Source organism: Arabidopsis lyrata (assembly GCF_000004255.2).
Source record: "Arabidopsis lyrata subsp. lyrata unplaced genomic scaffold ARALYscaffold_2, whole genome shotgun sequence".
In the NCBI taxonomy this organism is placed as follows: domain Eukaryota; kingdom Viridiplantae; phylum Streptophyta; class Magnoliopsida; order Brassicales; family Brassicaceae; genus Arabidopsis; species Arabidopsis lyrata.
The window spans coordinates 15,960,742-15,975,326 of NW_003302554.1; the positions used below are offsets into that span (position 1 = coordinate 15,960,742).

General features: G+C 38.9%; 4 protein-coding genes across 5 annotated transcripts; 3 read left to right on the forward strand and 1 right to left on the reverse strand.

Annotated features, from left to right (window-relative positions):
- The first annotated feature begins 156 nt into the window (after window positions 1-156).
- Window positions 157-2,975, forward strand: LOC9323563 (cyclin-dependent kinase D-1). Of its 2 annotated transcripts, none has more exons than XM_021034869.1 (7): window positions 157-889; window positions 1,210-1,508; window positions 1,591-1,699; window positions 1,774-1,899; window positions 1,977-2,212; window positions 2,296-2,577; window positions 2,673-2,975. In XM_021034869.1, exons 1-7 carry the CDS (start codon window positions 794-796, stop codon window positions 2,719-2,721), a joined length of 1,197 nt encoding a protein of 398 aa, XP_020890528.1. In that variant the 5' UTR covers window positions 157-793; the 3' UTR covers window positions 2,722-2,975. The 2 variants fall into 2 exon arrangements, with proteins under 2 accessions (XP_020890528.1, XP_020890527.1); XM_021034868.1 differs by lacking the exon at window positions 157-889 and adding an exon at window positions 901-1,045.
- Window positions 2,976-3,138: 163 nt separating this feature from the next.
- Window positions 3,139-5,860, reverse strand: LOC9323564 (protein DETOXIFICATION 17). Its single transcript, XM_021034867.1, has 8 exons — window positions 5,516-5,860; window positions 4,493-5,037; window positions 4,330-4,416; window positions 4,178-4,234; window positions 3,855-4,093; window positions 3,644-3,762; window positions 3,467-3,553; window positions 3,139-3,379 (listed from the first exon to the last, which is right to left on the reverse strand). Exons 1-8 carry the CDS (start codon window positions 5,750-5,752, stop codon window positions 3,320-3,322), a joined length of 1,431 nt encoding a protein of 476 aa, XP_020890526.1. The 5' UTR covers window positions 5,753-5,860; the 3' UTR covers window positions 3,139-3,319.
- A 97-nt stretch (window positions 5,861-5,957) lies between these two features.
- LOC9325006 (pentatricopeptide repeat-containing protein At1g73710) lies at window positions 5,958-9,155 on the forward strand. The gene has a single exon (XM_002887454.2). It carries the CDS (start codon window positions 6,061-6,063, stop codon window positions 9,028-9,030), a length of 2,970 nt encoding a protein of 989 aa, XP_002887500.1. The 5' UTR covers window positions 5,958-6,060; the 3' UTR covers window positions 9,031-9,155.
- A 525-nt stretch (window positions 9,156-9,680) lies between these two features.
- Window positions 9,681-14,525, forward strand: LOC9323565 (suppressor of mec-8 and unc-52 protein homolog 1). Its single transcript, XM_021034866.1, has 16 exons — window positions 9,681-9,791; window positions 10,213-10,423; window positions 10,518-10,670; window positions 11,145-11,193; window positions 11,438-11,521; window positions 11,686-11,789; window positions 11,926-12,012; window positions 12,111-12,164; window positions 12,529-12,624; window positions 12,783-12,910; window positions 13,071-13,197; window positions 13,299-13,358; window positions 13,457-13,564; window positions 13,649-13,749; window positions 13,894-13,945; window positions 14,195-14,525. The coding sequence occupies exons 1-16, from the start codon at window positions 9,766-9,768 to the stop codon at window positions 14,291-14,293; spliced, it is 1,539 nt and encodes a 512-aa protein (XP_020890525.1). The 5' UTR covers window positions 9,681-9,765; the 3' UTR covers window positions 14,294-14,525.
- Window positions 14,526-14,585: the final 60 nt, after the last annotated feature.

Below are 14,585 nucleotides of genomic sequence, written 5' to 3' on the forward strand. Positions count from 1 at the left end.
TTCATGAAACGATAGTTAATTTGGTGATGTTCTCCGTCCATGCTGTGGAAAATATGTGCAAGTTGAATATGGCAACTTGTAGATGCAGCAAATACTCTAACAAGAATAAATGTTTCACTATCACTATCCTATGTGTAAAATACGAAAATCCTAATCATATCATTGATGTTCTTTCGAAACCACAAAATTTCAGAAATTGTAAAGCATTGAGATGACTTTACATTCGTCTGAATGGTTCAAGAATCCATATCTATCCTTTTCATTTTCTTGAAAAACTTTTAGTTTTTAAGATATGTTTACGCAATGTTAATATTTGCAATATTTTCCACACTAATATTTGCAATATTTGAAGATTGCGTATTATTGAGCATAGTGGCAGTGTTATGAGCATAGACGTCTGCTCAATAATTTTATTTTATTTTGGTTTAACATACTTTTGAGCATAGTGAGAGTGTTATGTGTTTTCAAAGACACTAACCTATCAAATTTTAAACAGAAGAATATTTGACGAGTCAATGTTGAGTAAACCGGAAATTTTTTGCTTTTTTTTTTTGGGGTAAACTAAAACGACGTCGTGACAGTGGACGCTTCCAGCTTCTTATTTCCAGCTTTAGAGCGTCTGTTTCCTTTTTCGTTTACTTTTCAATATTTTCTCCTCAAATGTCGATTCTTTCTGTGATTGCTCTAACGGCTACTTTTTTCGCCAGAGCATAAGAAACCTCAACGTTAACGATAACAATCAACACAAGTCAATTTCGATCATTGCTTGTAATCTGGTTAGTGAATTCCGGAGATGGATCAGCCAAAAAAAGTTGCCGATAGGTATCTGAAGCGTGAGGTTCTTGGTCAAGGTACTTACGGAGTCGTCTTCAAGGCTACTGATACTAAGGTGATGATTCCTCTCTCAATGCTTCAATAATTTATGTCGATCCCATCAAAACTTAGGGCTTTAGATTCTGTCGCTGATTCTGAATTTCTCCTCTCGTGTGTGCCTTTTGAGGTGTCTCTTCCTAGGAACAATTTGGTTGAATCTGATAGCTTTAAGGTCTTTACTCTTATCTAAAGCTTCGATCTTTATACTAATATGTGCTCTTAGAAGTCAAAGTTTGCATTTTTGGTTTCGTAATGTGTTCTTAGAAGTCAAAGTGTGTAGCTTTTGTTCAGTTTGGATATAAGGAAGCTGATTTGTTTTGTTGTGGCAATTTGTAGAATGGAGAAACTGTAGCGATTAAGAAAATAAGACTTGGTAAAGAAAAAGAAGGTGTGAATGTAACAGCTCTTAGAGAAATCAAATTACTTAAAGAGCTTAAGCATCCACATATAATTGAGTTGATTGATGCATTCCCTCACAAGGAGAACTTGCACATTGTGTTTGAGTTCATGGAGACTGATCTCGAAGCAGTTATCCGCGATCCTAATCTGTTTCTTTCGCCCGCTGATGTCAAATCTTACCTCCAAATGATATTGAAAGGTCTTGAATATTGCCATGACAAATGGGTTTTGCACAGGTACTAACATTAAAGCAGAACTTCTTCTCTCTCTAATAAGATTTGATTTATACTTATGGATGATCATTCGCATTTGTTTCAGAGATATGAAGCCAAACAATTTGTTGATAGGACCCAATGGACAACTGAAACTTGCCGATTTTGGGTTAGCTCGTATATTTGGTAGCCCTGGTCGTAAGTTTACCCACCAGGTACTCTCTTTTTTTTTGTGTGGCAGTGCTATTCTGTTATCTTCGTATCTTGATGTCCTCCTGCAATTTCATAGGTCTTTGCTAGATGGTATAGAGCACCTGAACTTTTGTTTGGTGCAAAACAATATGGTGGTGCAGTTGATGTTTGGGCTGCTGGCTGCATTTTTGCTGAACTTCTATTACGCAGACCATTTCTTCAGGTGAAACTCCATTTTCTTTGTGACGTGATTTGATTAGTCAGTTTATTTGTTTCTCTAGCTTACTTATTCCATTGCAGGGAAACAGTGATATTGATCAATTAAGCAAAATCTTTGCTGCCTTTGGGACCCCAAAAGCAGATCAGTGGCCCGATATGATCTGCCTTCCTGATTATGTAGAGTATCAATTTGTCCCTGCGCCTGCTTTACGTTCTTTACTCCCAACGGTTAGTGAGGATGCATTAGATTTGTTGTCAAAGATGTTTACCTATGATCCCAAGTCTAGAATAACGATTCAGCAGGCTCTACAACACAGGTACCTATAAATATTTCCTATGTAGGATGCATAAGAACCGGTTATTTACTTTTTTTTCTCAAAACTTTGATTTCTTCTTAAAGGTACTTCACATCTGCACCTTCGCCTACTGACCCTTTAAAGCTCCCAAGACCAGTTCGCAAGCAGGACGCTAAGTCATCTGACAGTAAACACGAAGCTATTAAAGTGTTGTCACCAGCACATAAGCTTAGAAGAGTGATGCCTGACCGAGGAAAGTCTGCTAACGGTTTCAAGGAGCAGAGTGTTGATGTCATGAGACAAGCTAGCCATGATGGACAAGCACCGATGTCTTTAGATTTCACCATCCTAGCCGAGCGGCCTCCTAACCGACCAACCATCACGAGGTAAAAAAAAATTGGTTTCAATCCTTTAACAGTAAGTTCTTGGTCAGCTTTAAAGATCAAAACTTTTGATAGATTCTTGATTTTTTGTTTTGCAGTGCGGATAGATCTCATTTGAAGAGGAAACTCGATCTCGAGTTCCTATAGGATATAGCTTAACAGGCTTCTTCTTGACGTCGTTCTTCAGTTCCTATAGCCTATAGGATCTCTAGTTACAGGCTCTTACTGGTTGGTTCCTGAAATTTGTCATATTACAACTAGTGATGACGAATAGTGTGAATCATTCTTTCTGTTTACAATAAAATATAAAGCACAGATGATTAACTAATCATCATGTACACCCATCATAGAACAATCTATCTGTTTTTGGCCTATGCTCAAAAGAGAGTTCTGATCCCAAACTCATTCTTTGTTCATTTCAATTTAAACTCGAGAATTTTTAGCATAGAACATGTTAGTGGATAACAAATATGAATTTTAATCACATTACAAATATGAAATGTGTTTTTAGTTTCGAGTCTTTTGACGGCTCCACAATGCTAGATGACAATGGGTACACACATCTAAGGAATTTCAATAAATATGTAACAATGGTAAAGTTTCCTAAAGACCAATGTAAGGCCACATCAGTTAGAAATTCCCAATAAGTTCATATGGGGATATAAGAATAAAGCACTCATTAGCCAATTATTCATTAACGTTGTTAAGCTCCTTTGCAACTGCTTTTTCCTCAGACGTTTATTGGTCATTGGACGTCACCATCTTTGTCATCTGAAGACCCGACTCTGTTCGAAGCTTTCTTTGCCTAATCATATAAAACAAGAAACAGAATCACATCAAGGCAGAGTTCTTATACATATAAAAATGAACCGATCAGTTAAAAGGTTTTTACCTCTTTATCCCAGTTTGTGAATATAGTGACTAAGGAAAGACACAACACCTGAACAGCCAATGCTGTTACGATTCCCAGCCAAAGCCCCTAAAATATGAAGATACCACAAATAAAGTTTCTATAAAACTAGTCTTGGGTTTGAACTTGACAATGAGAAAGAGAGTTTAAGATTATTACCCGACCACCAATGTGGAAATGGAAACCAAGTAATAATCCTAATGGAACTCCTACGAGATAATATGATCCAAGATTCACACACGCTCCAATTTTTTGCCATCCACATCCTCTAGCAACCCCTGCAACCATAAATCAAAACCATTTAACCGGGATTCAAACCGGACATATATATAAACCAGGAACCAAAGCCAATCTTGTGTCATTTTAAAACCTGAGAGAACACATTGGAGGCCATCAAGGAAGTTTCCACATGCAACAATTGGTATCATTGATGCGACATATGCGATGATTTTCGGGTCACTGCTAAAAGCGTGACCTAAGATCTTCCGAATCGACAACAAAACCGTTACCACCACAATTCCCTCGGCTACTGCTATGCCTACAATGACATATACAGCCAGTTTTGCCACGTGTGGATTCCCTGCTCCTAACTCATTCGAGACTCTTATGCTGCAAGTTAAAGAAACACACAAGTGAGGTAGGTTGGTTTGATGAGATTGTTTTATATGTTCTTTGGAAATTTTTGTTACTGACCTCGCAGCGCCACCAAGACCAACCGAAATCTGCCAGATTGTTAGTGAAGTATTTAGACTGAAAAGTTGCAGAAATGAGGTTGATCAAATATATAAAAAAGGAAGTACACAAACTCTGAGTGAGTACCATAAGACCAAGATAACAAATTCTACCAGATTGAAAGCACCGAAGTTTCTAAAACCGGATTAGGAAGAAGGCCTGAGGCAAGAACCAGAAGCTCGAAGGACCAAAGCTCCAAACTGTTACAAACAGAATTTGATTAAATGCGAATACTAGAACCAGAACAGCGCAGCATTTTTTTGTTACATCACTTACCAGACCATGACTGCTGAAGGAAAAGCAATTTTAGAGAAATCATAAAGTTCTTGAAAAGCCTCCATCGAAAACCCGGTCCAACTATGCGAGCAAGAAGGTGAAAGCTTGACATAACACGAGAGGAGAATGACGTTGAACCAGTAGGAGACCGAGATAGCGAGAGCAGCTCCTCTGTATCCTAAACCAGTCTTCAAGACAAACAACCAACAGAGAAGTAAATGAAGACAAGTGGTGATACCAGAGCAGACAAAGACAGGGAAGACATTGTTCTGCGCTTGCAAGAACCTGTTAATACATTGAAGTAATCCGTAGGCGAAGAGACTCGGGATCATGTATTTAGCGTAGGAGCCAGCAACACTTGCAATGGACTTGTCTTGATGGACCAATACGAGAATCTGTTCTGTGTTAGCCCAAATGATTGAGAGAGGAACAGAGAGTATAAGAAGAACAAACATTGCTCTCTGCATATGAATTCCCAGTTTTCCGTATAGTTTTGCTCCGTACGCTTGGCCACATAAAGTCTCCAATGCACTCGCTGTTCCCAACTGTTTCACATATGTACATACAAACTTTGAACAAAGTTACAAAACAGAGGATACTAAGGTGGTGCTATTGAATGTTATGTCTTTTAAAGTCAAGGCCATATTTCAGTGTTATTCAATTATGTATTTTGTTAAAATTCATTGTATTTGGATTAGGCATTTGTACCATGTAGTTTTTTAAAATACAACAAAATCACCTGTTATTCAAAATCTCTTTACATAATCTCTTTAACGTAAGTGTTCTGTAACTTTGTTTTGTAAAATCACCAACTGTTTCATTAGATTTTACTTATAACAGATTTTGATGTATTCTTTCATCTCTTACACGACTAATCCAAATCAGAGCTTTCTAATCTGTATTCTGAAATCAGACGTCCCGTTAGATATTGGAGATGCAGCGTTTTGGATGATGAAAAGGTGAGTTTTTAGCCACAATTTTCGCGTTGGATCGTGAGAGATGGGATGGGATGAAGAAACGTACGAGGAAGGTGAAGCCGGTGACAGAGGCGAAGGAGGTGGCGATAGAGGCGGCAGAGAGGGGAAGAGAGCCGAGATGGCCGACGAACATGACGGAGATGACTTGGAGAGAGTATTGAAGAAGGCTAACACCAATGAGTGGTGCAGAAAGCCATAGCTGTTTCTTCACTTCCTCCTTCACACGAATCATCGTCGTGTCTCTCTCTGTGATCAGAAGCGGAGTCGTCACACCATCTTCCATTTTCTTTCTCTGTCTCTCTCTCTCCCCCAACTCAAAAATCAAAAAATAGAATAACAACAAAGAACAAACTACGTACTATCTCTGGTTTCCTGGTCTTTAGGGCTCGTGTGGAGACTATCTACATATTTGTTTTCTTTTACCTTTGCACAACGGACATAGAAAAGGCCCAACTTCATAACCTTTTAAAGCCCAATCTAATTATTTTGTAAAGCCCAGCCTCAACGCAAAGATTTTCGGAGTCGCATATGAGTCTTCTTCAACCCCTAAAGACTTGAGATAATCTCTGAGCAGTTTCTTAGAGAAGAAACATGCTTCAGCCAAGTAGTCACTACTCTTCCTCTAGAGATTTCAGACATCATCATCGTCTAGCTCTCAGTTCTAAAGCTAGGGTTTTTCCACCTCCTCCTCTTCCCTGTAACTTCTCCTCTAGGGTTACTTTCAGGCTTCTTCAACTTAATTGCTCCTCTTCTTCTCCTTCTTCAGTTTCTCCAGCTCGATGCTCTAAGCCTAACCCGAGCTCTCGAAAACGCAAATATGGCGGCGTAATCCCTTCCATTTTGCGTTCTCTTGACTCTTCCACTGATATTGAAACAACTCTAGCTTCTCTTTGTCTCAATTTAAGCCCTAAAGAACAAACTGTTCTTCTTAAAGAGCAGACTCGTTGGGACAGAGTTCTTCGTGTGTTTCGATTTTTCCAGTCTCACCAAAGTTATGTTCCTAATGTGATTCATTACAACATTGTGTTACGAGCTTTGGGGAGAGCTGGGAAATGGGATGAATTGAGGCTTTGTTGGATTGAGATGGCTCATAATGGTGTTTTGCCTACTAACAATACTTATGGTATGCTTGTTGATGTTTATGGTAAAGCTGGTCTTGTTAAGGAAGCTCTTCTTTGGATTAAACATATGGGTCAGAGAATGCATTTCCCTGATGAAGTCACTATGGCTACTGTTGTTCGAGTTTTCAAGAATTCCGGTGAGTTTGATCGCGCTGATAGGTTCTTTAAAGGTTGGTGCGCTGGAAAAGTTAATCTTGATGATCTTGATTTGGATTCTATTGATGATTTTCCTAAGAATGGCTCAGCTCAATCTCCTGTGAACTTGAAGCAGTTCTTGTCCATGGAGCTCTTTAAGGTTGGTGCAAGGAACCCTATTGAGAAAAGTCTGCATTTTGCATCTGGGTCAGACTCTTCTCCGAGGAAGCCAAGGTTAACTTCCACCTTCAACACTCTGATTGATTTGTACGGGAAGGCAGGTCGTTTAAACGATGCAGCCAATCTCTTCTCGGAGATGTTGAAATCTGGAGTACCTATAGATACTGTAACGTTTAACACGATGATACATACTTGTGGAACTCATGGGCACTTGTCAGAGGCTGAATCTTTATTGAAGAAGATGGAAGAGAAAGGGATATCCCCTGATACTAAGACATATAACATCCTTTTGTCTCTTCATGCCGATGCTGGGGACATTGAGGCAGCTCTTAAATACTATAGGAATATTAGGAAAGTGGGACTTTTTCCTGATACTGTAACTCACCGAGCTGTTCTTCATATCTTGTGCCAGCGGAAAATGGTTGCAGAAGCTGAAGCTGTGATGGCCGAGATGGACAGAAATAGCATTCGCATTGATGAGCACTCTGTTCCTGTTATTATGCAGATGTATGTCAATGAAGGTTTAGTCGGACAGGCGAAAGCTCTGTTCGAGAGGTTCCAGTTGGATTGTGTGCTTTCGTCAACCACACTTGCAGCGGTAATGGATGTCTATGCTGAAAAGGGACTGTGGGTTGAAGCGGAGACTGTGTTCTATGGGAAAAGAAACATGACAGGTCAGAGGAATGATGTTTTGGAGTACAATGTCATGATCAAAGCTTATGGTAAGGCCAAACTTCATGAGAAAGCACTTTCTATCTTCAAAGGGATGAAGAACCAAGGGACTTGGCCTGATGAGTGCACTTACAATTCCCTTATCCAGATGCTTGCTGGGGTTGACTTAGTGGACGATGCCCAGAGGATATTGGCTGAAATGCTGGATTCGGGCTGTAAACCCGGATGCAAGACCTATGCTGCTTTGATAGCTAGCTATGTGCGGCTTGGCCTGTTGTCTGATGCAGTTGACCTGTACGAGGCAATGAAAAAAACAGGGGTGAAGCCGAATGAAGTTGTTTATGGTTCCTTAATTAATGGGTTTGCTGAGAGTGGAATGGTCGAAGAAGCGATTCAATACTTTAAATTGATGGAAGAACATGGTGTTCAGTCCAATCATATCGTTCTGACTTCCCTTATCAAGGCTTATAGCAAAGTGGGGTGTCTTGAAGAAGCTAGGAGAGTGTATGACAAAATGAAGGATTCAGGAGGTGGCCCAGATGTTGCTGCATCAAACAGCATGCTAAGTCTCTGTGCAGATCTCGGCATAGTTTCAGAAGCAGAATCCATTTTCAATGATCTGAGAGAAAAAGGCACATGTGATGTCATTTCGTTTGCAACAATGATGTATTTATACAAGGGAATGGGCATGCTCGATGAGGCCATTGAAGTGGCTGAAGAGATGAGAGAGTCTGGTCTACTAAGAGACTGCACTTCGTTCAACCAGGTTTTGGCTTGCTACGCCGCTGATGGGCAGTTACGTGAATGCTGTGAACTGTTTCATGAGATGCTAGTTGAAAGAAAGCTCTTGCTGGATTGGGGAACGTTTAAAACACTCTTCACTCTGTTGAAGAAAGGTGGGGTGCCAAGTGAAGCTGTGGCACAGCTACAAACCGCCTATAACGAAGCTAAACCACTTGCCACACCAGCTATAACTGCAACTCTGTTTTCAGCCATGGGTCTGTATGCATACGCGCTGGAATCATGCCAAGAGCTCACAAGAGATGAAATCCCTCGCGAGCATTATGCGTACAACGCAGTGATATACACTTATAGCGCATCAGGAGATATTGACATGGCCCTAAAGACATACATGAGAATGCAGGAAAAGGGTTTAGAACCAGATGTTGTCACACAGGCCTACCTTGTTGGGATATACGGAAAAGCTGGAATGGTGGAAGGTGTGAAGAGGGTACATAGCCGGCTTACGTTTGGGGAGCTCGAACCAAACCAGTCGTTGTTTAAAGCAGTTAGAGATGCTTATGTGAGTGCAAACAGACAGGACTTGGCTGATGTGGTGAAGAAAGAGATGAGCATTGCTTTTGAAGCTGAAAGGGAGTGTAGTTCAAGATCTGGGGAAGAAGAAGAAGAAGAAGAAGAGGAGGAGGAATCTGAAGAAGACGAGGCATTTTGAAGTGTAGCCAACAATGTATGTAGGAAGATTGTAGAATATAGGATTTAGTGGAAATGGACTGTACAGTTTGACAGAAGCCAAAAGGAAATATGCATACTTTCAGTCTCAGATTGATCTCTGGTAAAGAAATGTGTATCTTAAAACTGTTATAGAAAGAAAAAAGAAATGTTCCACAAGGTCAAATCTATAAAAGCGAGCAGCTTTGGCTATGGTTTTGCTAGAGGAAATAGCATAAGCCCCTTGCAACAACAGATTGATTTGCATCAACTGGTTGGTCTTCTGTTGGTTTTGGTCTCTGGATTGAACATCTTTCTCCTGACTTGCTTGCTCCTATTTTCAATTGTATAGCATCAAAAGCCCATGAAAAGAGCCAGATGTTCTGGAATTGATTCCAATTTGGACTCCTGTCAGTTACAGGTGATGAATATCAACATGGAAGATGTGAAACAGAGCTGTCTTGAAATGTGTTTATTGATGTTACTGTCTTTCTCTAAAAGTTCAAAATGTAAAAAGAGTGTGAAGCTAGCACAAGCTGTATGTATGTAAGCAATGTTTTGTAATTTTAAATTTACAAAATAGCACTCAGAGTTTCTGAACATTTAATTTTGACCCATATATTTGATATTCTTAACATTGCCCTGGAATTAAAACCCAATTGAAACTCATTGGCGTGTGTTTTCTCCTCCACCCTCACCACTTAGCGTCGTCTCCGGCGAAAACCCACTACGACTGACTATGGCGCTCGAAATCGAAGCTCGAGAGTAAGATTTCGCTTTCTTTTACAAACCCTAGTTTTCGTTTTAGTTGCACTGATTGAATTGTGTTCCAAGAACCATCGTTTACGAATGCTCAGACGGATCTTAGGTTACATGTTTGGAGAAAACCTCTTGAATAGTCGTCTGTCTATATCCTCCATACTAAATTTATGGTTTTTGAATCTACCCATATTTTGTTTAAGCTTGGTTCTTCTAAAGCCAATGCCTTAGGAATATCTAGACTCCGTTGAGGCAAACCCCAATTTGTGTAAATTTTCTCTTGTTAATTCTTTGCTTGGATTGAAACCAATGACAGTACTATTAGTCACTTTGTTAGTAAAATTGGATGGAGAACGTATTGATGATATATGTCAGCTTTGTGTAGTTCTTCATCACTAATAGCTCTCTATTGTGTTGAATCTCTCAGTGTTATAAAGATTATGCTTCAGTTCTGCAAAGAAAACTCCTTGAATCAGACATTCCAGACATTACAAAGCGAATGTCAGGTTTCTTTAAATACAGTAGACAGCGTCGAGACGTTTATTTCTGATATTAATAGTGGAAGATGGGACTCAGTACTACCTCAAGTTTCTCAGCTTAAACTTCCCAGGAATAAACTAGAAGACCTTTATGAACAGGTTACTTTTTTTTTTTACTCTGTGAAATGTAGACGTATATAAAACTCGTGATTGTCATTGTAAGTTTTGTTTATTTTCGGGGTAATTTTTTCAGATTGTATTGGAGATGATAGAACTTCGAGAGTTGGACACTGCCCGAGCTATTTTGAGACAGACTCAGGTGATGGGTGTCATGAAGCAGGAGCAACCAGAAAGATATTTGCGGATGGAGCATCTTCTAGTCAGAAGCTATTTTGATCCGCATGAGGTATGTAAGCTATAATATGCTTGACTAGTCAGTATCACGTTGAGTGTTGTTTTTGTTGTTGTTTGTCACCTAAGCATGGTTGTCCTTGTTCAACAGTTAAAACAATGTTGGCATATCTGCTAGATATTGTATATCTCTTGCATTTTCTGTACTCAAAATTGTACAGTACGTGCGACTTTTGATGTCTTTCAAAATCATAAGTAGAACCAGTGAGCTGTTTAAACATGAAGTTGTTTCTAGATAAGGGTCTCAAAGTATAACACATGCTCCGTGTCTGTGAGTACAAAAGGATCTTTACATTTTTACTACCTCTTTAACATGTTGAGGGATTTGACTATTCTATCTAATAAGTCTTTTGAGGTGTATTGTCTCTTAGTCATTGTTCATGTTATGCACCAAGAGTGGTTTTTTCATGTAATCATTTCCTTGTGTGTTTGAAAAATATGGTTTGCTGATTTTACTTTTGTTTCTAAGGCTTATGGAGACTCAACTAAAGAAAGAAAACGGGCACAGATTGCTCAAGGTTGGCCATTTCTTCTTTGTTTTCTAAAAGAACAATTTTCTTCAATTATTGTGGGATTAATTACCTGAAGGAACTAAATGATGTTCTAGAATATTCTCTCTATTTCATGCTTAAGAATATTTTATGACATGAAAAGAAGCTATGACGAGAATTTAATTCCTGTTTAATGGTTATGGAGTTTTTGTTTTCTCGTGCTCAGTATGTACTCAAGGTTCACTAATTGTTTGTTCTCCTACTTAATCAGCTGTGGCTGCCGAGGTTACCGTGGTACCACCTTCACGGCTAATGGCTTTGATAGGTCAGGCTTTAAAGTGGCAACAACATCAAGGTGATTATCTAAGGAACTGTGGATGCTAGCAAACAGTTCTGTAGAATTTTAAGTCAAATTTCATCTATTTTCCTTCTTTTTTTTGTCTACGTTACTAATATATCAATGGAATCAACATATGTACCCTCAACTCATTTCATAAAATTTACGTACATTTGTGTCAGGTCTGCTCCCTCCAGGAACACAGTTTGACCTCTTTCGTGGGACGGCAGCTATGAAACAAGATGTAGAAGACACACATCCCAATGCTCTTACACATACCATAAAGGTTCATATTCATCACAACAACTTTAATAGCCTTTTTTGCTTAGTGGTCTATGATCTGTTGTTCATAATTATTTTGGGTTTTCTCATCAGTTGACTTCTTGTCTAATTTTCATATCTCGTTCCTTGTGCTGGTGCAGTTTGGTAAAAAGAGTCATGCCGAATGCGCTAGATTCTCACCAGATGGACAGTTTCTTGCCTCTTCTTCTGTTGATGGTTTTATCGAGGTGAGTTGATCCGGAATCTGTATGTATGATAATACAAGTCTAATAGTCTTTAAAATAATACTGTGACTAGGATTGTTCAGACTTGAAAAGCATTACAGGTATGGGATTACATAAGTGGGAAGCTGAAGAAGGATTTGCAGTATCAAGCTGATGTAAGCTCTCGTGTCTTCTTTTCATTTTTTATTCTAACTCAGTAGTGAGTCAGATGAGCTGTTTGTACATTTTAAGCAAATGAAAACAATCCTTACTGCATCTGGTTATTGAACGGGTGACAAGTCCGTGAGAATGATATGGCGTATTACTTTTTGCTTTTTATTCCAAAAATGTCGCCCATGAAATTCCTGAAGCACCAAGTATATGGTGGATTACTTTTATCTTTGAATTCCAAAAAGTTTCCCAATGAAACTCCTAAAGCACCCAGTATCTCGTCTGAGACTTCCTGGTATACAAAATATCAGCTTTGGGTAAAGAGTACCCATTCCATCCTCTTTACTTACAATGATTAATTTCTGACAGGAAACTTTCATGATGCATGATGATCCTGTCCTTTGCATAGATTTTAGCAGAGATTCAGAGTTGCTTGCATCTGGGTCACAAGATGGAAAGATTAAAGTAAGTTCCTGCTGCATATGTTTTCTTAAAGTCGAAATTTTTGGTCTGAAGATAGACTATTGCAGCAGTACGATTTTTCTTCTTCCTCTCATTGTTCCCTATGAGTTTTGATTGTATACAATAAGAAAACTAGACTTAGATGCATGTCTCTTTTGCAGATCTGGCGTATAAGGACTGGTCTATGTATACGTCGTTTTGAGCATGCACATTCCCAAGGAGTTACAAGTCTTTCCTTCTCTCGGGATGGAAGCCAATTACTGAGTACCTCCTTTGACCAAACTGCAAGGTTTTATTAGTTATATCTTTTTTATTTATTTTGTACTTCGTCCAATGGAAAAACATTAATATTTTCCCTTTCATTTGGTAGTTATGTAAGTTTATTGGTAAATCTTCTGGTCGAATATAATACAAAATTCTTATTATATCTTTTGCTTTATTTTATGCAGAATTCATGGTTTGAAATCTGGGAAATTGTTGAAAGAATTTCGCGGTCACACATCTTATGTAAATAATGCCATCTTTACAAGTGATGGAAGCCGTATAATCACTGCCTCCAGTGATTGTACAGTAAAGGTATATTCTTCGGCTTTGGCTGTCTACCATCAGCAATATCAGTGTTTCTTATTTAGACTCTACCTTCTGCCGTGTAATAGCAGTCTTGTTTCCTAGCACAGGTCTGGGATTCTAAGACGACAGATTGTCTACAAACATTCAAGCCGCCACCTCCATTAAGGGTATCTTTTCTATTACAGATTCATATACATCTTGTAATGCTCTTTCTGATCTTCTGTAGCAAACTCTTTGGTTACCAAATCTAAATTTTGAAATATAGGGAGGTGACGCATCAGTCAACTCTATTCATTTGTTCCCCAAAAACACAGAACACATTGTTGTGTGCAACAAGACATCATCTATATACATCATGACGCTCCAAGGACAGGTGAATTTTCAGCAACAGTCTCATGCAAATCTCATGCCAAAACTAAGGTTGTTCACATACTTCTATATTGTAATCCTTTTGCAGGTTGTGAAGAGTTTCTCATCGGGTAATAGGGAAGGAGGGGATTTTGTAGCAGCATGTGTATCTACAAAAGGAGATTGGATATACTGCATCGGCGAAGACAAGTAACTCTAACCTCCCATATCTATCGTTTTATATTTGGATAAATTCCACGAGTTTGATTTCAAAGGATAATCTTATGGTTCCTTTCTTTTCGGGATTCATCTTCTGCCTTCGATGTTCGTAATGGTGTTTGCACTAACTTGCAGGAAATTGTACTGCTTCAACTATCAAACCGGTGGACTTGAGCATTTCATGATGGTAAGTTCATCACCGTAATAGACATGCTCCAAAAGATTTTGGATGTTGGAAATTTGAAAGTTGCATTTGAGACAAACACATAAAATTAACTCACTAGAGTGATGAAGTCCCTTGTGTTTTATAATGTATTCAATCTGTTCTCCATTTTAGAGCTGAGACTATAATCCTCTATCTCTCTCTCTCTCTTAATACTTGTCTTAGTTGTCTTTTATTAGTCCTGGTTTCTGAATAGTTTAATGCTTATGACAGGTGCATGAGAAGGATGTGATTGGTATAACACACCATCCGCATAGAAACCTCCTTGCTACCTACAGTGAAGATTGCACCATGAAGTTATGGAAGCCCTGAGTTTCTCTCATCATCAAGTCTTGGTTTTTGTATGATTAGTCTGTCTTTATTTGATTTGCACGCTTTACTCGGGTTAGAACTAGTGTTAAGTTATGTGAAACCATCTTTGCAAGAACTTTGGCCTTTTTGGGAACACTACCTACAGACTTTGAACCAGTATTTCAGATTTTAAGACTGTTTCACCCGGCCTTGTGCCTTCTAGTAGTTTATCTAACGACGTGTTTCCTTCCTCTTTGACCTTTCCAGCAAGTCAACTCTCATATACATACTTTAAGTCTTAGGAAAGAATAAA